At 55.6% G+C, this 24,796-nt stretch overlaps 2 protein-coding genes across 3 annotated transcripts in view; both read left to right on the plus strand.

Moving 5' to 3' along the window:
• ST3GAL3 (ST3 beta-galactoside alpha-2,3-sialyltransferase 3) overlaps positions 1 to 18,192 on the plus strand; it is a 226,482-nt gene extending 208,290 nt beyond the window's left edge. For both annotated transcript variants that reach the window (XM_058680079.1, XM_004591485.3), the window contains 3 exons: positions 13,562 to 13,708; positions 13,831 to 13,977; positions 17,191 to 18,192. In XM_058680079.1, the coding sequence (XP_058536062.1) occupies positions 13,562 to 13,708; positions 13,831 to 13,977; positions 17,191 to 17,280 (384 nt within the window). In that variant the 3' untranslated portion in view covers positions 17,281 to 18,192. The remainder of the gene's footprint in view (positions 1 to 13,561; positions 13,709 to 13,830; positions 13,978 to 17,190) is intronic.
• Positions 18,193 to 22,089: 3,897 nt separating this feature from the next.
• On the plus strand, positions 22,090 to 23,383 carry ARTN (artemin). The gene is made up of 3 exons (XM_004591484.2): positions 22,090 to 22,217; positions 22,460 to 22,583; positions 22,680 to 23,383. Exons 1-3 carry the CDS (start codon positions 22,158 to 22,160, stop codon positions 23,168 to 23,170), a joined length of 675 nt encoding a protein of 224 aa, XP_004591541.2. The 5' UTR covers positions 22,090 to 22,157; the 3' UTR covers positions 23,171 to 23,383.
• The last annotated feature ends 1,413 nt before the right edge of the window (positions 23,384 to 24,796 follow it).

Raw genomic sequence — 24,796 nt, forward strand, 5'->3', positions numbered from 1 at the left:
TCCCAATTTGGGATGCACACATCCAAGCTCCAGCTGGCCTCTGGTCCAAACACCTGCTCCTTACCAGATTTGACCCTCCATCTGTAATTCAGGCCCTGGAGAGGGAAGGGCAGGGCAGGACCTCAGAGGCCAGCCCAGGCCCCACATTCATGTGCAGAGGAATTGGTCTCTGGATTTGGGAGCAACCATGTAGTTTGAGTGGAAAAACTGGATTAGTCTTAATGAACCAATGAATGAAATACCTTTCTCTCTGTTTCTCCTTCTCTCTAAATCTGCCTTTCAAACTAAAAAAAAAAAAAAGTTTTTTTTTAAGAGCTCCCGTCTTCTGGTTCAAACGTCCATAACTATGTGCTGAGGACTCCGTCCAGGTCTGTCATATGGGTGGCAGCAGACTATGCTGAGGGAGAGGATGAGGGTGAGGAGTATTAGCCTGTCTGCAATCGCTGGTTGTTCTGCTGAGACTTTCCTGTGCTGTGTTGCTGTCCATTGTGTCCCTATGTGTCAATAAGGTAATACTGATATATATATATATATATATAAAGGACCTGCTGTGTCCTCAGGTGGGCATTAGCAGGAAGCCGGAGTTGGAAGCTGAGTGCAGATGTCAAACCCAGGTACTCAATACCAGCTGTGCTCATCTTAACTGCTTGCCAGACATGTACCCCAGCTGATACTATTATCCTTTTCCATTTTAAAGATTGGGAAACTAGGCTCAAAGAGGGTAAGTTATTACTTGCTTCAGGTTACACAACCCATTAAGTGGTAAAGCTAAATTCAAACCCAGGTCCGATGGCCCCAGGGCTCGTTGTAAGGAATGAATCTGACCACAAACCTGCATGTCTGTACTCCTCCATTGCTTACCTCCTGCTGTACAGCAGGTTGGCCCTGGGCTATGTGATCTGCAGGTGTTATCTCAGTCAGTCATCTGCACAACCTTGTAGGCAGGTGTTGAGAGAAGTAAGCTCCAGGCAGGGCCCTACTGTGGACCGAAGGTGTTGTATCTTCATCACTGAACTCACTTCTCGTTCATTCACCAATTTGTTTATTCAGCAAATCCAAGTTGGTCACCCAGGTCAGAGGGAGTCCTGTACTCTGCATCCCGCGCCACCCCCCTGCTTCTCCCCTACCTTTCCCAGTGTCCAGCTGGTCCAGTACCAGCGCGAGGACGTCTCTTATGGAGAGGTTATTAGCTGCCATTGTCACGCATAGTGCTTCAGTGCAGTTTCTTGTCCCTGGCCGTTGATCTTCAGAACCCTACCCACACTGTCCTCATTCCACCCAGCCTCTGTCCCTCTTCCAATTCTACTTTCTGACTCCCCAGAAAAAAAAAAAAGAAGTCATCACTAGTCAACAGCGCTCAACTTGCCAGCCTCCAGTCCACAGACACCTGTATCCCAGTCCATCGCCACCTTCCTCCCGACCCTGAGCCCCTCTGAGCAGGGTCAAGGTCCTCCTGTGCTCGGATGCCCTGTCCCCACGCCTTCCCAGGAACTGTCATCCATGTGTCTCCTTTCTCACCTCATTCCTGGATCCTCCTTTCACATCTATCATTTTCTGGGTATCTTTCTATAAAAATAAAAACCCCGTATTTAGCTTTGGTTCACATCTCTCTTCCCTTCTCCTTCAGTTTATGGGAAGAGTCTTCTCCAGTCCCAGTATCTTTACGTTTTCCCTTCTTTCTGAGCTTCCCCCACCCTCTCCCACTCCACTCCCACCAGTGCCAAGTATGGCTTCCAAACACAACTTTCTATTGGCTGTAACCTTTTGCTTCTAAATCCCAAAGAGTCAACCTCTGTCCTTTTATTTAAAAAAAAAATTAAGATTTATTTATTTGAAAGGAAACTTGACAGAGAGAGGGATAGATAGATGAATAGATCTTTCATCTGCTGGTTTACTCCCCAAAATGGCTGCAACAGCCAGTGCTGGGCCAGACTGAAGCCAGAGTCCAATACCTCCCTCTGGATTTCCCAAGTGGATGACAGGGGCCCAAGTAACTAGACCATCTCCCACCACTTTCTCTGACACATTAGCAAGAAGCTGGATCAGAAGCAGAGCAGCTGGGACTCAAACCAGCTTTGCAAGTGGTGGCTTAACCCCCTGTGTCATGACGCCAACCCCTCTGATCTTCTTTTAAAAAACCAGATTGGTCCCTGCATGATGGCTCAGTTCGCTAATCCTTCCCCTTCGAGCACCAGGATCCCCTATGGGCTCCGGTTCCCGTCCCAGCTGCTCCACTTCCCATCTAGCTTCCTGCTTGTGGCCTGGGAAAGCAGTGGAGGATGGTTCAAAGTCCTGAGGACCCTCCACCCCCACATGGAAGTCCTGGAAGAAGCTCATGACTTTGTATCAACTCAGCTCTGGCTGTTGCAGCCACTTGGAAACTGAACCAGCAGATGAAAGATCTTTCTGAATGTCCTTCTCTCTGTAAAAACGTGTTTTCATTAAAAATAAATAAATCTTTAAAAAAAAAAAAAAGGAGGGCTCGGCAGCGTGGCCTAGTGGCTAAGGTCCTCGCCTTGATCCCATATGGCTGTTGGTTCTAATCCCGGCAGCTCCACTTCCTCTCTATCTCTCCTCCTCTCAGTATATCTGACTTTGTAATAAAAATAAAATAAATAAAAAAAAACTGTTTATTAAAAAAAAAAAAGGAGAAGAAGATGAGATCCTAGAAGCAGTACTGTGTCCTAGGCTCAGTGCTGCTTTTAGGGGTAGTCTGCGGTTCTTACAAGTCCATGACCAAAATCCTGAGGAGCTTCCTTGTTCCCTACAATCTTTGCCTTCCATCCCCAGTCACTCAAGTCTCCTAGTCTGTGATTCTCTGCCCTGAACTTGTCTGGCTTGGATGACTTCCTGTCTCCCTCCTCTGGCCAGCTCTCCCTCCAACCCCCACTGCATCTCTGTCTTCAAAAGAAGCATCCTCGAACATCTGCCTAGTCGGTTCTTTCTGTTGTTTGTGTCTTCCCCTTGCCTAGATGCAGCAGTCCCCCAAATCCCTTCTCATCCCGCAGCACCTGCATGACCTAGAAACTCACCAGGAGCGCGTCTGCACTGGGGCCTCTGGAGAATTTCTGAACTCACTTCCGGGTGATTTGGATATAAGCTCAGGTGCAAGGATAAAGCTCATACTGGGTTAGTGCAACATTCTGCACCCTGGCTCCTCCTACCCCCTCCCCTTGCCTTGACCTTTCTTGCACTAGGCGTGTACTGCCCACATGACGCTCCCTAAATACACATCCTGCCTTCAAGCTCCCTTCCTAAGGCTGTACTGGACGCTCCTGCTTTCATGGGTCCCAGAGGGCGGGAGCTACCTTATTTATCTCCAGCTGCATCGCTTCCAGTTGTGTCTGAAGCATAGCTGACATGTGTAATAACACGTCAACATTGGAGACAAGGCCCCAAGCAAGCCAGTAATGTCTGGGAGAGTCAGGATTCCTTCTAGAACCTTCTGGCCCCCAGCTCAAGGCACTTTGCTCTACAAGAGGCCGCCTCCCCTCCCTGAGTCCTCAGGCTCTCTCCTGGCCTCTCCCGGGCACCGCTTTTCCTCTTTGCCATGTGTGATCTTCTCTTTGCAGCTCCCAGATCCTTCCCCTTGATAAAGCCACGAGAACTGGAACAGCCCCTGGCACCCTGCCTCCCTCAGTCGTCTGTCCACAGCACGCAGCCCGCCACAGGCCGACTCCTCTTTTTGTTCTTGGCTATTTCCAAATATAGCTTTTCAAAAAGGTTGTTTGACCCTCTCCCCATAGCGCACATCAAAATAAATTCCAAGTGGACCAGAAAGTAAAGTACAAAAATACAACCAAAGGAACTTGCAAGGAAAGTCAGATAGAAGGCGAATCCCAGGAGGGAAAAGAGCTTCCCAGGCACCAAAGTGCTAGAAGAAATCTAATTTGATAATGTGTGAGGATTTAAAGAAACTTACACAGACACACACACATAAAATAAGCAACAAGACTGTGCCACAAAACTTTTGGAAAATGTTAGGGGCTGGAGTTGCGTGGTAGAGTTTAAAACATTGGCATTCCAAATCTGAGCGCTAATTCAAATCCCAATTCCTCTGCTTCTAATCCAGCTGCTTGCTAATGGCCTGGGAAAACAGCAAAGGATGTTCCAAGTGCCTGGGCCCCTACACCCATGTAGGAGTCCCAGATAGAATTCCAGGTTCCTAACTTTAGCTGTACCAGTGCTGGCTGTTGTGGACATTTAGGGAGTGAACCAGCAGATGGAAGGTCCATCTCTCTCTCCCTGCCAAATAAATAACTAAAACTTTTTTTAAATGACAGGGATCAATATTATGAGAGTTTAAAAAAATCATTAGAATCCTGGCATGTAGTGACCAGGCAGGTGGACAGAGCCAGAAAGGAAAGGCGAGTACCAAGTCATGGGCCTGGGCATCTCCTGCGGGCAACCAGAGAAATGTGTGAAGTGACAAGGCACCATTTGTCACCACTCATGTTCTCAAAGGTGATGTTCAAACTGTAAGCTTTGGTGCAGGCAGGAGAACGATAATAGGTGCCCCCAAGGCTGCTGTCCAGAGCACAACTGAGGACAGACTGCTGGGGGAGGGAGACGGCAGGTGGCACCTCAGCCACCTGAAAGAAGGACTGATGTACACAGGGAGGTTTCTAGCACGGCGCTGTTTTCAGTCACCTGCCTCATGTGCTTGTCATGTAAACTGTGAGGTGGAGGTATGACCCAGCAGCCAGCCACCCTCTGTGCGTCCTCTTGCGGGTGGCGGGAATCAGTGGACACTGCACTAGGCTCATTCCCTGCCACGGGTCGGCATCTTTAGACTGACATCCTTCTTCTTCTGTCCCTGCACGGCCACCTGTTGGGCTGCTGCAGGTATTGATGGAGAGACAGTACATGTGACAACACTGCCCCTCCGTGCCTGTCCATGATCGTCCATCATAGCCCTCTGGAGGAGAGATTAAGCACAAAAACCTTGCCTGCCTGCTTAGCACGGGGTCAGCAGTGAGCAGGTTCCCGAGAGTGGGAGGCTGCAGCAGGGCCTGATGCAAGGGAACAGAGGCCACCCTGGGCATGGGCATCAGGCTACCCCTTCCCTTGGTCTCCTGGGTGCTTATATAAGCCCCGGGCTCCACAGCAGCTGCCCAGACAGCCATGGGCGCTTCTGGCACCAAGAACAGCAGTGCAGTGAGGGGTTGGTATGTTTAGCAAATTAGAAGTGATTCAGTGCAACCAGAGTGTGGCAAGGGTATGGTGCTGCCCTTAGAGCTGGGCATGAGGGCCATCAGCCCCAGTCCCACTCTGGCATGCCTCTAGCGAGGAATACACAGGGACCAGGGGACATCTGCCCTGAGCTCAGCTGCCCCTTGGAGACTGTTACCAGCTTCTGGACACCCCAGCATTTTCCTGCCCTGACAATGCCACTTCCACCTCCCTCCTTAGAGGGCACACACTGATCCCAGGAGTTGTGTTGTCCGGCTGGGAGTGGCCGTGGAGGCGTCCAGTGAGGCGTCCACACGCTGTGCTGCTTGGGAAGCAGACACCGCCAGTGCAGGAGGGGGCGGGCCGGTGCTCCCACACCATCTCAGTCCAGCACCGCTGTCCCAGGACAGAATTCTGAATCCAAACCTGAGCTTCCAGTCAGTTTTTATTTGTTTTTTTGAGAGGGAAAAAAAAAAAACTTTTACTTTTTTAAGATTTGCTTTTATTTGAAAGGCAGATTTACAAAGGGAAGGAGAGATAGAGAAGGTCTTCCATCTGCTGGTTCACTCCCCAAATGGCCACAACAGCTGGAGCTGAACTGATCCAAAGGCATCAGCCACTAGCCTCTTCCAGGTTCCTCACATGGGAGCAGGGTCCCAAGAACTTGGGCCGACTTCTGCTGCTTCTCCAAGCCATAAGCAGGGGCTGGATGGGAAGCAGAGCAGCCAGGACATGAAGTGGTACCCATATGGGGTGCCCGTCCACAGAGTGAAGGATTAGCCTGTTGAGCCCTGGCTCTGACCCCTGTTGTTTTGTTTTGTTTTACTTCTTAACATCTTGATTGCTTGCTATATAACTTCCAAGTATCTGGATTCTAGCTAGTTGAGTATGTGGATAGCCATTTGCAATTCGATCTCCTAGGCCCACAAATGTGGGTGGGCTCGTATGGATGTGGTGACATGTAACAGGAAGTGAGACTGGGCACGCGGCAGGTAAATGGTGAAGGGTTTTGGAGGCCAGAGTTGTGTCGAGGAGCTTAGTTTGCCAAGGACATAGCGACAGGGCCAATAAGTGTGAACCTTGTGCCCACACTATTAACATACACAGGCTTTAATTGACCTGATGCAGAGACCCTAGAAGGAAGGAGTTGGGGTCATGGCCTCACTTAGAGATGAGCGTAAAACAATTTCAGAAGGGCAAAGAACTTTCCCCGGGCACAGAATTAAGAGTTGTGGGTGTCGGTTCAACCTCAGGCCTGTACTCTTGGCGGCTGGCTCAGCAGGCAGTGGAACGTCGCTGAGAAGTTTAAACAGAATGTCCAGATGAAATTTGAGCAGGGAGTCTGCAAGAGCCAGAAAGAGGGCAAGGTGGTATCATGGAGCCCGGTGGCTGTCGTGACAATCCCACGGGAGTCACTGGGTTGTCATGAGACTGGGCAGGGGGAAATGTAGGGAGAGGCCCCAGCTGCTCTGTTCACAGCTGCAGAAAGCCAGCCCATGGCTAATCCCACCAACCCACACTTCTTGTGCGTGCAAGGGCCCAGGGAGCCGTCACTGCAGAGCCCTGCGGGGAAGGCGATGTCTTCCTAGATCACCACCTGGGCTCCCGGCTGCACATTCTGACAAGGGCACGACAGGTTGCACCAGCGGGAGACTGGTGGCTGCATACAGAGGAGCTATGTCCAGACTTGACTGAGGCAGGGACATTCCTGGAGGAGGAGGGATTCCAAGGAATGCAGCCAGCCCACAACTGGCCCCGAGGGAAACTGTGACCAGACCCAGCCAGCGGTGCTGTGTGGTCAGGGAAATAGGACAGGACAGGTCTTGGGCCAGATGTGGACAGCATCAGGCACTGGCCTCACAGCAGAGACCCAACGGTCTAGTGTGCCAATGGCAGGCCCAGCAGTTACCGAGTGGCAAGTAGGCCTCCAGGGTCCACTGCCGCCTGCAGGAACCACAGGGAAAGGCTGACTTCCACTGTTCTGGTGGACAGGTGCACGTGTGAATGCATGGGTGCTGGCCGTTCTGTGGGGACAGAAGATGCCAGCCATGCCCTCAGCTTCACGCCTTTGGCTTCCATGGTTTGTAAGGTTTACAGGGCTATCGCTGTATACACACCCCAAAAGGTCCAACGTCTCGTGAGTCACCATGACTGGGTGCTGGGTCTTGTCCTCACAGAGGTGTGGAAGCAGACATGAGCTTCAGGCTCCCTGCTCAAGCTCCTGCAGGGTTCAGCAGAGCTCCCTGTGTATGTGCCTGGGTGCATTTACCTGGGCAGAGGAGACAGGTGGAGGTTTTTGTCGATGCTTGTGACATGTACAACCAGGGAAATACAGAAATACCCCAAATCGCATCTTGGTTTGATGGCTCCTCCTTTCTCTGACATTCCCAAGGGGGCTGAACTCCAGAGCAATAGCAAATGGGGAAGGAGTCAAAGAAGGGCTTAGATTTTCATCACACTGACTCTGTTTGGCTCACGTGCAGCTCCCTGGAACTCCAGACCTAAGCACAGGAGCCCTTTCCCCAGGGTCTCAGCACTGTGGCCTGCCAGCACTGAGCACACTTGCAGTAAGACCAGAAACAGAGTCTGCCTTGATTTACCTACTTCCACACAGAAGCAGAAGTCTGGAAGAGCGACACAGTGTGTGTGTGTGTGTGTGTGTGTGTGTGTGTGTGTGTGTGTGTGTGTGTATACATGCATGAGAGAGAGAAGGAGAATGACTGCTCACGCTATCCCTGTGAGTGTGGCACACTGTACCCCCCGTCTAGGCTGTCCACTGTTATTCCTGCTCTGGGGAAGGCACAGGGCATGGGTTCAGAGGCAGTGGCTTTCTCCCCTCCCTGCTGGAGAGCCTTCAGGGGTCTGGAATAAGCATTTCCTTCCAGTCTGCTAGCTCCCTGTGTCTTGGGAGGAAGCAGGATCTAACCTGAATCTGGCTCAGGTGCCCTGTAGGGGTGTGTGTGTGTGTGTGTCCCGGCAAGTCCCCTCCCTGCTCCCACCTCTGAACCCCATGTCCTGTGTGAAATGGGATGAAGGGCACTGAGTGGCCCTTAGCTCACCTTGGAGGGTGAGGGCACTGGGGCCAGGGACAGAGGTGGAATGAAGTTTTGTTCACCTTTGACCCCAGCATCCAGACTTCCTGAGGTCTGAGGACATAACTGCTGTGCCAGGAAGCACATGTGCCTCAGGGTGAGGACACTCAGGCTTGGGTCTTGGCACAGCCACCTGCAAGCTATGTGACCTTGACTATCTGCTTCATCTGTACTTGGGAAGTGGGTACAAGTTGAAGAGATTGTAAGTAATGTCTACAAAAAGCAGCCTCAAGATATACACACCATCCCCCCTCCAAAGCCACCAGCTGTGCCCCTGCCTGGCCTCCCAGGCAGCTTCTACAACTTCTCCCTCCAGGTGTGTGTGGGGTAAGCATGGGAAGGAACCCCAGTAGGAAACTGCTGGGACCTGCTCTGCTCCAGAGCAGGGATGGAGCTGTGCTGTGCTTGACTTGAGCTGGCACTGCCCACTGCCTCAGTTCACATCCGGCCCACCCAGGACGTGGCCCTTTCTCCACCCCACCCTCTGCTACTGGGTCCTGCCATTGCTACCTTCACCTGCTTAACACCCACACACCTCTCCTGGAGTCGCACCCGCAAGGTGAAGTGACCTCGGCTTACACAGTGTGACCTGGGCTGGGACCTGTGCGCCGATTCTTTAGAACAGATTGGATTTTCCAGAGACCAAGAAGTTGTCACAGAGATGGAAAACACAAGGAGGGGTGCCTGGAGCAGAAGAGAGCCTACAGGAGAGGGACTGGCCAGTGGGGAACCATTTACTGCCACTGAGACTCTGGGAGGAGCCTTGGGTGGGTGTCATGTCTCCCTTTAAAAATAAAAAAAATTTTTTTAATTGATTTGAAGAACAAAGTTGCACAGAGATTGACCTTCTATGAGCTGATGGAATCTAAGGCTGTCATAGTTGGACATGGGCCAGGCTAAAGCCAGAAGCCTAGAACTCCATCTGGGTCTCCCACATGGATGCAGACTCAAGTACTGGGGCCATCTGCCACTCCTTTCCCGGGTGCATTAGCAGGGAGCTGGATCAGAAACAGAGCAGGCAGGACTAAAACTAGCACCCATATGGGATGTCAGTATCACAGGTGGCTGTGCCACAACACAGGGCCTGTCATTTCTTCTTAGTGGCTGCTTGCCATGTTCTGGGCTGATTCCTAGCCCATAGCAATAAATCCAAAGTGGCCCCTTCCCCAGAGGGTCACAGCACACTGCTCGCATGCACTCAGCCTGCATTCTCTCAATACTTACACCAGTCCATCCACGAGGAAACAGTATGTACCTCGCCCAGCGTCTCCACAGTGAGTGACCAGCTGAAGTTGGATCCCAGGAACAAGGGTCTTAACTTCATACTGTGTTCCCTCTCTCAAGGGCGAGATATCGGTTCTACCTAGAAATGAGGGTCCAAAAGGTAGGGGCAGAAGCAGCTGCTGTCAGGGACAGCAATGTCAGCAGAAACGTGGAGTCCTAAGTCGTCAGCCAGTGGAGCCTTCCCTTGAGCTGGGGCCGAAACCTGCGAGGCAGGCAGGTGGGGCCTGTTGGCTCCCGGCTCTCAACCACAGGCATCGTTGCATGGGTGGAATTCAGCAGTTTACTCTGCGCCACACATGCTCCAGCTGCTTTGCTGAGTTTTTGGTGTTGAGCAGTCAGCAAGCCAGAGGCTATAAAGCCATGTACAGTTCCTTCATAGTGTACATTAAAAAAAAAAAAAAAAAAAAAAAACAGGTTTTATTTATTTGAAATGCAGAGTTACAGACAGGGACAGGCAGAGCGTGATCCTTCATCTGCTGGCTAACTCGCCCAATGGCCACATCAGCCATGGCTGAGTCAGGCTGGAGCCAGGAGCTTCCTCCAGCGTGACCATCCCTTGCTGCTTTCCTATGCCAGTAACAGGGAGCTGGATTTTAAGTGGAGCAGCCGGTCTCAAACCAGTGTGCCAACAGCATTCACTACACCATTTGCTCCTTTTTTTTTTTTTTTTTTGGTGCTAAAGTAAACTTATTTTTTAAATTCCATTTTAAATTGTTTACAATGTATTTATTACTTATTTGGAAACCAGAATGTCAAGGAAAGACAGCAAGAAAGATCTTCTATCCGCTGGTTCACCCCGCCCCCCAGATGATTGCCCCAGCCAAGGCCGCTCCAGGCTGCAGCCAGAAGCTGCATCCAGGCCTCCCATGTGTGTGGTGTCGGGGACCCAAGTACTTTGTGGCTGCTTCCCCCGTATATCAATAGGAAACTAAATCAGAATCAGAGCAGCACTCCAGTGTGGAATGCTGGCTTCCTGAGCAGTAGTTTAACCCACTTTGCCACAACACCTCCCCTCGCCCAACCCCTACTGTGAGCTTGCTTAAGGATCCTTATGGAATCAGAAGAAGTAGATGCCCAGTAGGGGCTGGAGAGGTGGAGGAGAAGAATCCCAATGTGATCTCCAGGCTCCCAGTTAGGGAGATTGCTTGGACGGGGCAGACAGGGGCACCAGAGTTGATCTAGTCGTTTGGCTAAAGAAGCCTCTCAAATCTGTTAGCGTAAATTCTTAGAAAATGAAATTTTCATGTCTACAATACTCTGATGTGCTACTGTTTTCAAGTGTCATTTAATCAACCTTCTGTTGCAAACTTGGATTTTTTTTTTACTTTTAAAAATAAGAATATGATAAAATGCCTTTTTTATAAAGGTCTTTGCCACTCTGGTTACTTTGAGAAGGAAGCATATGGTATAAACAGTTTTGAGACTTCTACTACATACTGTCTCATCCCTTTTTAGAAAGTCTAGGCAGAATTTTACTCCTATTGCACTGGATGCACCAACACACATATTCATATCTTAGTGGATAAAATCGTTCCTCCATATTTTAAGTTTATATCATATTTGATAGGCAGGGAGAGGTAGCACATGTTGCTTCACTTCCCAAATGCCGTTACTGCTGGAACTGGGCCAGGCCAAAACCAGGAACAAGGAACTCAGTCCGGGTCTCTGGAGTACGTGGCAGGGAGCCAACCACCTGAACCATCACCTGCCTCCCAGGGTGCACACTGGCAGGAAGTTGGAATGGGGCGCAGAGTCAAGATTGAATCAGACACTTGGTAAGGAATGCAGATGTCCCAAAAATAGTCTTAACCACTGTAACAAGCCCCAGGCTCTATGTCATCTTTATGTTCATGTGCTACTTTGTCCCCAATGAGTCAAATCTCTTTCAAGTTTATGAACTTTTTTGTTCTTCATGCATTTTTTTGGAGGCATATTGATTTTTCATGAACTTTTGCAATATGTATTTTTTTCTTCATTTGAGGCAAACACTCCCTGTTCTTTCCCTCTAAATTGTGTTTATTATATTTTAGACACACCAAGGCACTTTAAAAATGCCTATCAAGTGAAACAAATCTATTTTATCTTTTTTTATTTCTCCCATTACATTACTGTCCGGAACACTCTGTGATAACATCTACGTCCCCTCTGTGTTTGTACGTTTGTAACACTCGGTTGCCTTGTGCGTGGTGTGAGGAGGGGATGGGGGCCGCCCTTCCCGGTGGCGAGCCTCCAGGCCTCATTGCTGCTGCTCCCTTGCCTGTACATGGCCTTGTCTGCCTCAGGGCCAGCCCCCCCCATCACTGGCCTTCATGAAGATCTTTATCTATGTGTCACTATTGTAAAATAAGTGCAAACCCATAATACAGCTGCCCCCAATTGATTTTTAATTTGTGGAGGTATTATTTTTACCTGTTCAATCTTTTGGGTGGGTTTGGGTTTTTGTTTTTGTTTATAGACTTCTTGATAAATTTCAGAGATCCTGTTGGGATTTTTTCTTCGTGTTACATCTGTCTATTAATATAGGAGGGGTTGGCACAGGGTTAATATTCATCTTTCCCAGGAATATGGTTTGTCTCTCCTCCCATTAAAAAAAAAGATATGTATATATATATGTGTGTGTGTGTGTGTATGTATGTATAAGTATCACTTGATTCGAGAAAGAGCTTGGTCTTCCATCTGCTATTGGGCTCCCCAAATGCCTACGATAGCTAGGACTGAGTTAGGCCAAACCAGGAGCCCAGAACTCAAGCTGAATCTCCCAGATGGGCAGCAGGGACCCATCATCTGCTGCCTCCCAGGCTGCTCCACAGCAGGGGCTCAGCCCCAGGCATTCAGATACAGCTGTCCTCCCTCCCAAGCAGCGGCCTAGCAGCTGTGCCAAGCACCTCTCCCGCTTGTTAAATCGTGGATTTTGTCATCTCTCCACAAAGGACTATCATTTATTTCCTGTCACTCTCAAGTATCTCTTTACATGTATTGCTTAGAATTTGATATTTTGTATCAGGGACCTCTTTTGTGTTACCTCTGGTCTACTACATTATTCTATGGCTGCTAAATTCAGTTGATACTTTGAGGTTTTCTGGGCAAAGAGCAAACCCAGTGGAAGTAACACTGAGGGTGGGGCCTGTGGTTGGGTGATGCCTGCAAGGCAGGGCTGAGACCTTGCCACAGCACTGATCAGGAGCCAGTGGTCGAGATGGGAAAGGCGGGGTGAATGGATGCATCCCTTGCTTGGCATCTCCCTGAGGAGGGTGGTAGAAGGACACAGGACAGGGTGCAGAGGAAGCTCACCATTGAGCGACTGCAGTGGCTGACTTGCAGGGGCCCAGTCCAGGAAGGGCTCGCATCCGAGCTGGCAGCCTATAGGTTGGATGCGGGCTTTGGGCCCCAGGTGTGCTGCCTCCTCAGCTTGGTTCTGAAATCTCTGAGGGAAGAACTGGCCCATTTCAGCATTAGAGAAATCGAGGCTGGGCTCAGAGAGCTTGTCCCTCAACCCAGGTCACCAGCAGAACCTGGGTGGGAGTGTGGTTCTGCCGTCCCTTCCTGGCTCACGTCCTGTCTTTATTTTTCAGGCTCACTTTAGCCCAAGTGGCTGAGAGGCAGCAGAGGGCCAGGAGCGAACCAGCAGAGCAGATAGGAAAGAGGGCAGGCTCTGGTGGGCTCTGCTGGGGGCAGGGAGGTGGCGGTGGTTCAGCGGGACCCCCCTGAAACCTTCCTGTCAGCCCAAGAACGCCCCACCCAGCCAGAGCATCATACAAGACAGCTTCATCCCCTGCCTCAGCACCCTCTATGTCCTCCATCACGCAGGGTGCCCGCCCACATGCTTACCTGAGACTGTCACCTGCCACATCCCCACCGCACACCAAGGCCTTCCTGCACCGACTGCACACACCTCATGCCCCGCCCCCTCAGTTCCCGGGCATTTGCCCTGACCCACCTCGGTCCCTGCCACTCGCCCCCACCTCAGCACCCACCATGTGCCCAGCTCACAGCCCCTCGTACTGGCTCCACAGAGTGCATCGGACGGCTTCTGGAAGTCAGTGGCCACCCGTGTGCCCAAGGAGCCCCCTGAAATTCGCATCCTCAACCCATATTTCATCCAGGAGGCTGCCTTCACCCTCATCGGGCTGCCCTTCAACAATGGCCTCATGGGCCGAGGGGTGAGTTGCTGTGGCCCTGGGAGAGGGAGGGGAGGAACCGGGGCACAGGTGCCTGGGGCAGGTGGTGGGCGGGGCTCTCTGCTACTGCCCTCTCACACCTACTCTGACTCCCTTTCCCCCAGAACATCCCAACCCTTGGCAGCGTGGCCGTGACCATGGCGCTACATGGCTGCGACGAGGTGGCCGTCGCTGGCTTTGGTTATGACATGAGCACCCCCAACGCACCCCTGCACTACTACGAGACTGTGCGCATGGCTGCCATCAAAGAGGTCTGGAGAAGGGCATGGGATGGGCAGGGGCTGGGGGCTTCAGGCATGGAGATCAGGGCCCTCCCTCCAGGACCTCCCAGTAGGCCTGCCCCACCCTCAGCTGACTGTACTCCCTGCGGGTTCCTCCTGCACTCAGGCCTAGCATCTGTGTGCTCTTCTTTCCAGCCCACTCCCCAGCATTGACCCTGGCACCCCCCTCCCTCAGCTTTTGCCTCTGGGACCCTCTGCTGCATTCCCGGCCACCATACCTGAGAGCGGGCAGCAGCCCAGAGTCATCCCCAGTCTGTAGTTCCCACCCTCCCCAGAGGAATCCCCCCCAGCCCGTGCTGCCTCCCCACGGCCCAGCCCTGAGCTTGGCACATGCCATGTTCCCCGCCTCTGCATCGCCCTGCACAGCCACGCTCCCACCTAGGAAGTCAGAGCCCCAGTCAGTCGGAGCTCTGGCCCGACACCTTGGCGCCTGCCACCAGCCCTCCGCCCCCAACGGATGCCAGCCTGAGGCTGCAGATGTCAGCTGCTCTGTTCCCTGTCAGTGACTGAGGCCGGTGGCTAGGCCCGTCAGGGGAAACAGGCCACATGGCAAGCTCCCAAGCCTGTAACCCTGGGCTGTGGTCTTAGCTAGCTCAGCCCAGCACCCAGTGTCTCCTACCCACCCCCATCATGTTGTACCAGAGCCTTGCACCCCACCAGCTTCAGGCAGGGGACTGTGGACTGTCCTAACCCTCACAGCCCGGCTTGCCCTGACTGGTCACAGAGCCCTGCCTCAAGACTGCCAAATGCAACGGACGGGTCACTTCCTCTGGCCACGCCCTTATAGGAACTTAGTCATTTCAGGAGCTGGCTTGCACCCCGGCTCCCTGCAACCCTTCCTCAAGTTGCTGGGTTGGCCATCCCCTCTGGGAAGCAGCAGTGACCTGGCTCCCACCCACGGTCCCGGCCATCTCCTGTACGGAGTTGGGCTCCTTGGCTCTTGTCACCATCTGTCTGGGCTCCAACAAGGCCACGGACAACAGAAACTCACATTCCCCTATCCAGGAGGCGAGGCTATGGTGAATGGGGAGGGCCCACTGCTTGGTTCTCCCAGGGCTGGAGCAGAGGAAGCCGCCCACCCCCAAACTCCTCACAGGAGCCGGGCTTCGGAGTACACAGGCATTCTGTCTACAGCAGCCTCATGCAAAGTCAGGCTGAATTGGGAGTGATTCTGAGGATCTGTGAGGGTCTTGGGACACTAAAGGGAAGCCAGAAAGTCATCCAGCTGGACCTCCCCTGGCCTGGCATGAGGTTCAGGAGCAAGAAGCTTCCCTGAACAGTTCTGCAGTGGCCGCAGCCTGCCCTGTGATGACCACGAGACCTGCTGGTCGCATCTCTGCCTCGCTTCTTGTCTCTTCTTACTCCTTTGTCCCCTGCCAGCACCCACTCCAACGTGCTCTCAACAGTTCATCTCCACCTAATCTTTGATCTCTGACACATTCCTTTTGGATTTTTCATTGTTAGTTCGTTTGAGAGGCAGAGGGACGAATCGCTTCTCGGCCTTTCAGCTAAGATCAAATGAGAGGCAGAGAGACACGGTTCTTTCATCCACTGGCTCACCCAGTGCCCACACCTGTGATGTGGTCCTTTGAGGGAAGTTTCCTCGGAGCCTTTCAGACGGGCAGGCATGTGGTACAGCATCCAAGTCACCAGCAGGGATGTCCCACATCCCCGGTGCAGACTGCCTTGTGTGAGTCCCAGCTGCCCTGCTTCTGATGCAGCTTCCTGCACATCATGCTCTGGGAGACGGCAGGTGAAGACTAGCACTCGGGGGTCCCTGCTACACATAGGGGAGTCCTGGATAGAGTCCACACTCCTAGCTTCTGTGTGACCCAGCCCCAGCGGTGGCAGGCATTTCGGGAGTGAATCAGCAAGTGAAAGAGCTGTTTCTCTGCCCCTCAAATAAAATGAAAAGTAGTTGGGGGGGGGGGGGGGAAGACTGTTTAAGTAGAAGTTTGAGACAGTGTGAGAGTGGTCAGGTCGCAGCCACTGTAGGGAGTATGGACTTAATTCCAAAAGCACAGGGGGAAATTTTGGGCTGCAGAGCAGCATACAGGAAACTCAGCTCGGCTCCACTGTGAGGAGCAGGTGGTAAAGGCAGCAGCAGAACTGGGGTGGGAAGCTGGTGCAACAGTGGAGGCAAGAGAGAACAGCTCCCAAACCAGACCGATGGCCATGGCGGTGAGAAGACGGGCAGGAAGCAGGACTGGGACCCCAGGGCCCAGGCGGCATTCCAGGGCCCAATGCTGTCCAGGTGGCTCCCCAAAGCCCAGGCGGAACCCCAGGGTCCAATGCTATCTCTGGTGGTGTGGCCCCTTTCCTGACACTTGTCCTGTCTCTGGTTTCCGCATCAGGAAAAGCCTCTGCTAAGGCTCATGCCCCACTCCAAGCTCTGCAGAGCCTGTAGGTTCCAAAGTCCAGTGGCCTGGGCCTGGGGCCTGGGTCCACACCCCAGATCTGTTAGGGGGATGAGAAAGGTGCCTGCCTCCTACAGTTTGAGACAGATGGGACATAATATTGAGTATTTTTAGAAAGGCTGTGGCACATGTACATGTTAGCCCTGCCTGTCACTATTACCCTCCGATGAGCATTCACTGGGAGTGCTGGCCTCACTCTGATCAGCCCCTCCCCGTCCAGGCCCAGCAGGAGTTTGTGGGTGGAGACAGATGCGGTAAGGACTACAGGCTGGGCCTGAGGAGCTGCATATCATAGGAGGTGGGAGCTGAGCAGAGCCAGAGAGCTGCAGCATCCCAAGTCCAGAGGCACAGCACTTTGGGAAGGGAGTGTCCCAAGTCAGCCCTGCAGACAAGAGCACCAGGACTCTGCCAAGGGCAGCAGCTGCAGCCTCAGAGCAACAAGACAGGAAGAGGCAGATGGCACTGGAACACAGAATGGCAAGCAGTTAGGGCACAGTACAAGTGCCCTCGAAGACAGCTGGATGGAGAGGGGAGCAGAGAGGCAGGGCACAGCTGGCTGGAGAATGAAGTGGGGTAACACAGGAAGAGGAGTCTGTTGCCCAGCCGAGAGGTCTGGCCTGGAAACGGAGGTGTGAGTTGTGAGCACTGCAAGCTGGGTCAGACCCGAGGGGTTCCCAGGACAGGGCAGAGAGCAAGGAGGCCGAAGGGCAGGGCAGGGCCTGAGGGCAGCAGAGCCGACCGCCCCTTTCCATGTCTTCCCCTCCAGTCCTGGACGCACAACATCCAGCGCGAGAAGGAGTTCCTGCGGAAGCTGGTGAAAGCGCGTGTCATCACGGACCTAAGCAGTGGCATCTGAGCGTGGCCACGGAGGCCCAGAACCCGCCATGAGCAAGCAGCCTCTGCCGCCTCCCCCTGCACAGGAGTCGCCAGACCTATGGAAGGACAGTGCCAAGAGCCCCCAGGGCCCATGCAGCCTTGGTGGGGCAGCCGGAGCTGGGCCCGCTCCGAAGCCAGCCTCAGCCTCACTGGCAGCCTGGGTCCTTAAGGCCAGAGGCCAGGAGGTCACTGTCTGTACCTGGCAGGCCCAGCATGCAGGAGGTGGGACACTGGGCAGCAGGGCTGCTGCCAGAATCGCTTCTCCAATCAGTGTTTGGTGTATTATCATTTTTGTGAACTTGGGTGGGGGGAGGGGAGGGATAATTTATTTTTAGACAAGGTTGGAGATGTCCAATTTGGTCCACTTGTTGTGCACAAAGAGGCACCCCCTCCCCAGAGGGCCCCTCAGGCAGTGGTACCACTAGGCTCCCTGTAGTGGGGAGGGAGGAAGTGCCAGGACCAGCCTGTACCCTGCTCCAGGCCGCCAGAGGTGAGCAGGATCTTGTGCCAGGCCCCTCCAGCTCATGATTCTCTTTGGCCTTTCTTATGGAGCAGACGTTGGGGGGGGGGGTTGGAAAATGCTAACGTCCCCTGGGAGCCTCAGCAGCAGCCCCTGGGCTAAAGCAAAGAACTCTGGAGCAGAGTGGGCCAAGCCCCTCCCAGCCTTGTGGGGGAATGGCTCCCCATCTTGCCCTGGCTGCAGCTAATCCAGAGGACAATGCCCTGGGCCTGGGGCCCACAGCTGGTGAGACGTTCAGGTCTCGGCAGTGAGGCTACCCGTCCTTGGGTTCTGCCTTCTGCCTGGACCAGAGGGCTGGGAGGCACAAGGCTCCTCCCCGGGGCCGCGGCAGCCCAGGCAGCCCTCATGGAAGCAATAAAGCTCTTCCCTGAATCTCGACTTTCTCTGATCTCCCTGGGACTGGGCGCCCGGGGGGCTCAGCTACTGGGCCAGTGGCCTCCTCTGCATCCCTCAGGGTCCTGAGTCCCTCTCCCTGCCCAGGGTCCACCACAGAACCTGGTGCCCCTCAAGACCTGTATCCCCTGCCTCCAGAGATACCAGCCAGGGGAACCAAGGCATGCTGCAAGCTCCCAGCACCTCCCAGTGGAGCCAGAGGTGGTGCCTACAGTCCCAGGACACAGCCTATGGATCCCCACAGCCACCCGTTCTGTAAGCACAGGACGGAGGGGCACACTCACACGCAGAGGCCCCTGAACTCCCCCATGCCTGGCACTCACACACTCAGCTGAAGGAATGGGCTTGGCCTGCCTCACATACACACACCTGCCCTCTGCCCTCTCCTGCACAGAGCACAGGAAGACACACAGCCCAGCTCTAGGGGAAGGTCAGAAAGGACACATACACACACCTTACCCTGCTACAGCCCAGGAATCTGACCTCTCCCATCCACAGCTCTCCTCCTCCATCCCCAAAGACTGTACACCTTACACCTGCCCTCAAGTCCATGGCGTGAGTTTCCTGCCAGACACTGCCGCCCTGGCAGCACACGGGACCCACCAAAGGTATCAAACAGCCCTGTGACTGCCCAGTCAACTTGAGGTTGGGGCCTCCCCAGCCGAGGGGAAGCAGGGATTGGCCATGCCGCCTGCAGCACACACATGCCTACCTGGATGGTGTGCTCCTGAGTTGTACCAGCACAGGCTGTGTGCCCATAAGTGGCAGCCCTCTAAGAGCCTCCAAGCCAATGGGTCTCCTGCCCTACAGGGGTCCTGCCGAGCCATGGCCATTGCCTCTCCCCTCTGCCAACAGCTCTGCCCTCTCATCCCTGCCCACAGCTGGAGTCCTGCACCCTGGCCCAGCCCCAGCATCACCTGTGCGGATTTGAAAGAACTGCACCTGCCCATCCCCAGATTCTGATTCAGGTCTTGGGCGGGGCCCGGATGTGGGTAATTCTGAAAAGGCATAACCAATGTGTAACTGGTCCCCACATGCTCCCGCCACACTCATCACCACCCACAGCTTCCAGTTGTCAGCTCTGTCCACTTCGCTCTGGGCTACAGGTTCAGCTGCTTGCTAGATATTTCTGCTGGGATAATCCATGGGCCCTTCAGACCCAGCAATCCAGCCCTGAACTCCTCTCTCTCAAGGCCCCCCTCACCACACACACACACACACACACACACACACACACGCACCCCCTCTGCTGAGTGAGGAAGGCCAAAGCACACAGTGGGTCTTCAGCCTGCACCCCGCGGGTTCAGGCACAGAGGGAGCGTTCCCACGGCTGGGCCTGGAGCTTTCCCACGGCTGCACGGCTGTGGCCTGTGCAGCCCCAGGCCCTTCCCTCAGCCCTAATGCGGATCTCCTACTCACCCCAGCAGCCTCCCCACCCCCAACCCGTTCCTCCAACTCCGAGCCAGCCTCCTGCCACAGCCAGAGCAACGCATCAGAACGCCCCAGTCTACTTTAGACCCCTCAGTGGTCCCCAGGATGAAAGCCCCATCCTCACTGCCCTACACCACTCCCCCACCCCACCTGCCCAACGGCCACAATTCAGTCTGAAACGCTACCCTCCAGCTCGTACTTGAAGCCTTGGCTCAAATGTTCCTCGGCTGTGACTCTCCCCTGCTGCGGCCCAGGGCACCCACTTTCGCAGCTCCGCCCTCGGTGCGCGGTGACAGCGGGTTTGCATGTGGGTCCCTCCTTCAAGCCCCAGGCAGCGCGGGAGGTGAGCGGTGGGGCGACCCGGAGCAGAGCTGGGCCATGGGGTGCAGCGTCGTGGTGAGCGTAAACTAGTCGCGGGGCCCGCGAAGAGCCGCGAGCCGCCAGCGCAGGGCCAGCTGCGGGACCCACAAGGGACCCGCGCGTCTGCACGCCCCAGTGGGCTGCGTAGCCCCGGGCAGGGACCGGCCCGGCCCTCCCTCCCCGCCCTCGCGCTGCCTCCCGCCCTCGGCCGGCCTCCCAGCTCCCAACTTCGCGTGTCTACAAACTCTCAACTCCCAGTTTCCGCGCCTCTCCGCCGCCCGCGTTCTCCACTCTGCTTCCGGGGGTCCTCTCCCAGCGTGCACCCCCCCACCACCACCACCTTGGGGGACCTAGCCGAGCCCCAGGAGGACCAGACCCGGCGGGTGGAGCGGCCAGGTGAGCCCTGAAAGGTGGGGCGGGGCGGGAGCGCTCCGGGCCCCACCCCGGGATCCGGTGACGCCGGGGCTGGAATTTGACACCGGACGGCGGCGGGCAGGAGGCTGCTGAGGGATGGAGTTGGGTTCGGCCCCCAGACACGGCCCGCGGGCTCCGCCAGCAGCAGGTCCCTCGGGCCCCAGCCCTCGCCGCGACTCGGGCTCGGAACCCCACACCGGAGGTAAGGCGGCCCGCTGATCGATGCTCCTGGGGGCCGAATGGTCTCCCTCCCTCTGCTGGGCTCTCAGGCACAGCTCTCTGGCCCTTGCAGCCCCTCTTGTTGCTTGTGGGACTGTGCTAGCCCTGCTGGCCTGCTGTAACGAGAGGCTCCCGCTGCTGCTACAGGGCACGACGTGGCTGCCAAGGCCGCACTGGGGGCTAGAAGAGGCGCTGCCAGGTGCATCACGGCCCCGGGCATGAACCTTCAGAGCTGTGGGGGAAAAACCAGCACTGAGTCCAGAAAGGGTGCCTAGAAGAACACGGTGCCAGCCCCCAGGGTGAGTAGCTGGCTGCTGGAGAGGGAACAGGGGCTGCAGGCAAGGCCTTGAGGCCCTAGTGACCCTAGACTTCCAAGAGTCTGAGCTGCCCCTACAGCACCTGCTCCTGGGCTCCCCCTAGTGCAGAGGGCGCTAACTAGCTGTCTCGCCACCTGTGGGAACAGACACCTGCCTGTTGAGGGGGCGGCTGAACCCAGCCAGCCAACAGCGGCAGACTGGCCCCAGAGACCCTCCCGAGGAGGATCTGAGACCGGTAGTCTCTCGGGTAGGTGGACAGCTGTGTGACAGCTGGGATGCTGCTAATGAGGGTTGGGGAAGAGTTCCTGGGAACAGGAAAGGATGGCTGGGCTCAGAAGGACGGCTCCCCTGGGAAAAATTAGGAACAAAGCTCAGCTTCCAGCCCCACCTGAGGTTGCAAAGGGGGACAGACCTGCAGCAGCTCTGAGGCAGAAGCCCAGGCTGGTGCAGGGGGCCTGGCTGGACCTGCAGGGAGTGACTCAGGCCTGAGCTGGGCTGAGGCTTGGAGAAGCCCACCCCCAGGCAGTCTACAGGCTTAGCAGACTCTGCCCCCTGGTGGCCAGAGGAGGCCAGGGCCCAGGTCCCAAGTTTTCTGAAACACATCAGCCCACATCCATCTGCCGGTTCCTAAGCGACACCTGTCGTCAGAAGGCAGGACCCATGGCTGGAGGAACAGAGCGGAGACCACGGAGCAGCCTGGGTGCGCAGCATAAGCTGAGGCCTCGCTGGCATCACACAACTCTCAGGGTGACCGGCAAGCACCCCAGTTCTGCTCCAGACCTCAGCTTCCTCCCCTGCAGCCTTCAGCCCTCTGTGGGACCCAGGGTGTCCAGCCAGCCTGAGCAGTAAAAGTTCTAGAGAAAAAGGACCGCCCTCATCCCCCAAGCTCTGAGACCTCAGACAATCTCTGAGCTTCTCTGAGCCTCTAGAAAGGGTACTAAACCACCGTCCTCACCAAGTTGAGGTGGATCAGCCACAAAGCACCTAGCACACGGCCAGGTTCTCAAGGCAGCTGCTGCCCTCCTGGGGCTGAGTCCTGCAGTCCTAGCCCCTTGTTCTTCACCTAGAGCCACAGGTACAAAGGACGGCCTCCTCCTGTCCCCCCCCCCCCCCCCCCCAGAAACCATCCATCCCTCAGTGAGCAAGCAGAGCGGGGAGGAGCAGGTCAGTGCCCGCTGATGGGAGCTCCTGGTGCTGTTAGACATGGAATTTGGACTTGGAGGCCCTTCTGCGCTGTTCCGCTGTCTGTGGCCTAGGCGGCAGGTGAGTGCTGCTCCCGGACGCCCAACTGTCTGAAGGCCTGAGCCCCAGATAGAGGCCACCGAGGGAGGGACCAAGCATAGGATCTCTCCGGTGTCCTCGGTGTCCTTGGGGACGCCTCCCCCGGGGCTCCCAGGGTCGGGTCAGCCCATGCAGTGCACCCCCTCCTCAGCCACTCCCCTGTGCTCCTCGTCCCCAACCCCGTGCCTCCCTGAGGCTCTGTCTGGTCTCACCCACCTGCACAGCCCACCCTGTGGCCCACCCTGGCCGCTCTGGCCCTGCTGAGCAGCGTCTCGGAGGCCTCCCCCAGCCCAGCACCCCACGAGGGTCCTGCGCCGGTCCTGGCACCCCCCACCGGCCACCTGCCGGGTAGGTGAGAGGGCGAGGGGGGGGGCCGAGGTGGGGACGGGCTGGCATGGTGGTGATAGGGTAGGGGAACCCCAGCATGACTTCATCTACTTCCAGGGGGCCACACGGCCAGTCTGTGCGGTGGAAGATCCCAGCGGGCGCCCCCGCAGCCTCCGCAGCCCGCACCGCCGCCTCTCGCACTACAGCCGCCGCCGCCGCGGTCACCGCCCGTGCCTCTCCGTGGTGGCCGCTTGGCACGAGCTGGCACCCGGGGCAGCCGCGCTCAGGCCCAGGCCTCGAGCCAGCGGGGCTGCCGCCTGCGCTCACAGCTGGTGCCAGTGCGCGCCCTGGGCCTGGGCCACAGCTCGGACGAGCTGGTGCGCTTCCGCTTCTGCAGCGGCTCGTGCCGCCGCGCGCGCTCCCCACACGATCTCAGCCTGGCCAGTCTGCTCGGCGCCGGGGCCCTGCGGGCACCGCCCGGCTCCCGGCCTGTCAGCCAGCCCTGCTGCCGGCCCACGCACTACGAGGCCGTTTCCTTTATGGACGTGAACAGCACCTGGAGGACTGTGGACCGTCTCTCTGCCACCGCCTGCGGTTGCCTGGGCTGAAGGCGCTCCTTCTACCTCTACCTCGGGGCTGTCATGCTAAACCTGGCCAGTGCCTCTCTCTGCCTGGGACCCTCCAGCCATCGGGCCCCACCTGCCAGGGACTTCTGCAGAACTGAGAAGCCCCCAGCCAGCCCTGGAGAGATGGTGGTGGGTGACTCCGGGGCCTTGAGCCTGCAGATCCCCAACATACAGACACCTGGAGACCTCAGTGGTGGAGACCCTTCCCCAACTCCGGCACTGGCCCGGCTGTGGACTCAGGAAGGCCTCCGCTGCAGAACCCAGCCTGGGCCCTGAGGGGAAGAACTCAGAGACACATTGCCTGTGCTAGAGCTGCCCTTGGGCTCACCTGTAGGACCTGGGTCCCTATTTATTATTTCTAAGTTATTTATTTACTTCCGTGGTGTGTTGGATCTTTTGCTGGTCTTGGGAGTGGTGGGTACAGGTGACTGATGGGCTGGGGGGGGGGGGGTGACCCACACACTACTAACTCTTGGCTAGAATATCCAACAGCTTGGCCCTTGCCCCCCGTACCCCACCACCAGTAGCAGCTCTGGTACGGCAGGCTGGGAGCATGGCTCCTCCTGCTCTGCCCAGTCCCTAGTGCTGCCTGTGGGCAAGCAAACTCAGAGCCTTCCTTCTATGGAGCCAGTGTCATCCTGGGGGTGAGGTGGGGGTAGCCAACTTGTAGGGTAAAGTGACTGCAGGTGCCCATTGCCCTCCCCTACTGTCCTTTTTTTTTTCTTAAGATTTATTTATTTTTATTACAAAGTCAGATATACAGAGAGGAGAGATAGAGAGGAAGATCTTCCGTCCGATGATTCACTCCCCAAGCAGTTGCAATGGCCGGAGCTGCACCAATCCGAAGCCAGGAGCCAGTAGTTCTTCCAAGTCTCCCACGCAGGTGCAGGGTCCCAAGGCTTTGGGCCATCCTGGACTGCTTTCCCAGGCCACAAGCAGGGAGCTGGATGGGAAGTGGAGCTGCCGGGATTAGAAACTGGCGCCCATATGGGATTTTGGCACTTTCAAGGTGAGGACTTTAGCTACTAGGCCACTGCGCTGGGCACCCCTACTGTCCTTGATCTGCTTTCCTGCCATCCAGGGAGCTGTCAGGAAAGCCCCCCCCACACACACACACACAGGTACACTCATTGCCCCCCCCACTTGCTCCGTTTGAGATGGTGCCACAAACACAGCTCAGTGCCCCCTTCCATGAAGTCACCTGGGGCAAGAGCACCTGAAAGAGGTGAGTGGGAAGAAGGTGGGCCTAGGGAGTTGGGGAGCTAGGAAACGCAGCACGTCTTCAAGGGATAAGAAGGCAGGAAAGGGCCCTCGGCACAGGGCTCTGCATTCGGGGCGTGACCAAGGATATTCATCCCTTCTTCTTCTTTTTTTAAGAGTTATTTACTTATTTAGTTATTATTGGAAAGGCAGATTTACAGAGAGAAGGAGACATAGAAAGGTCCTTCACCCACTGGTTCATTCCTCAAGTGCCTGCAACAACCAGAACTGAGCTGATCTGAAGCCAAGAACCAGGAGCTTCCTGTGGGTCTCCCAAGGCTTTGGGCTGTCCTCCACTGCTTTGCTAGGCCATAAGCAGGGAGCTGGATGGGAAGTGGAGCAGCTGGG

The sequence above is a fragment of the Ochotona princeps genome, chromosome 2 (genome assembly GCF_030435755.1).
Source record: "Ochotona princeps isolate mOchPri1 chromosome 2, mOchPri1.hap1, whole genome shotgun sequence".
NCBI classification, from domain to species: Eukaryota; Metazoa; Chordata; class Mammalia; order Lagomorpha; family Ochotonidae; genus Ochotona; species Ochotona princeps.

Coding starts and splice junctions, on each gene's coding strand:
- ARTN (XM_004591484.2), top strand. CDS start 22,158: ATGGAATTTGGACTTGGAGGCCCTTCTGCGCTGTTCCGCTGTCTGTGG. Junction 22,218..22,459: donor GTCTGTGGCCTAGGCGGCAG/GTGAGTGCTGCT, acceptor CCACCTGCACAG/CCCACCCTGTGGCCCACCCT. Junction 22,584..22,679: donor CCCCACCGGCCACCTGCCGG/GTAGGTGAGAGG, acceptor ATCTACTTCCAG/GGGGCCACACGGCCAGTCTG.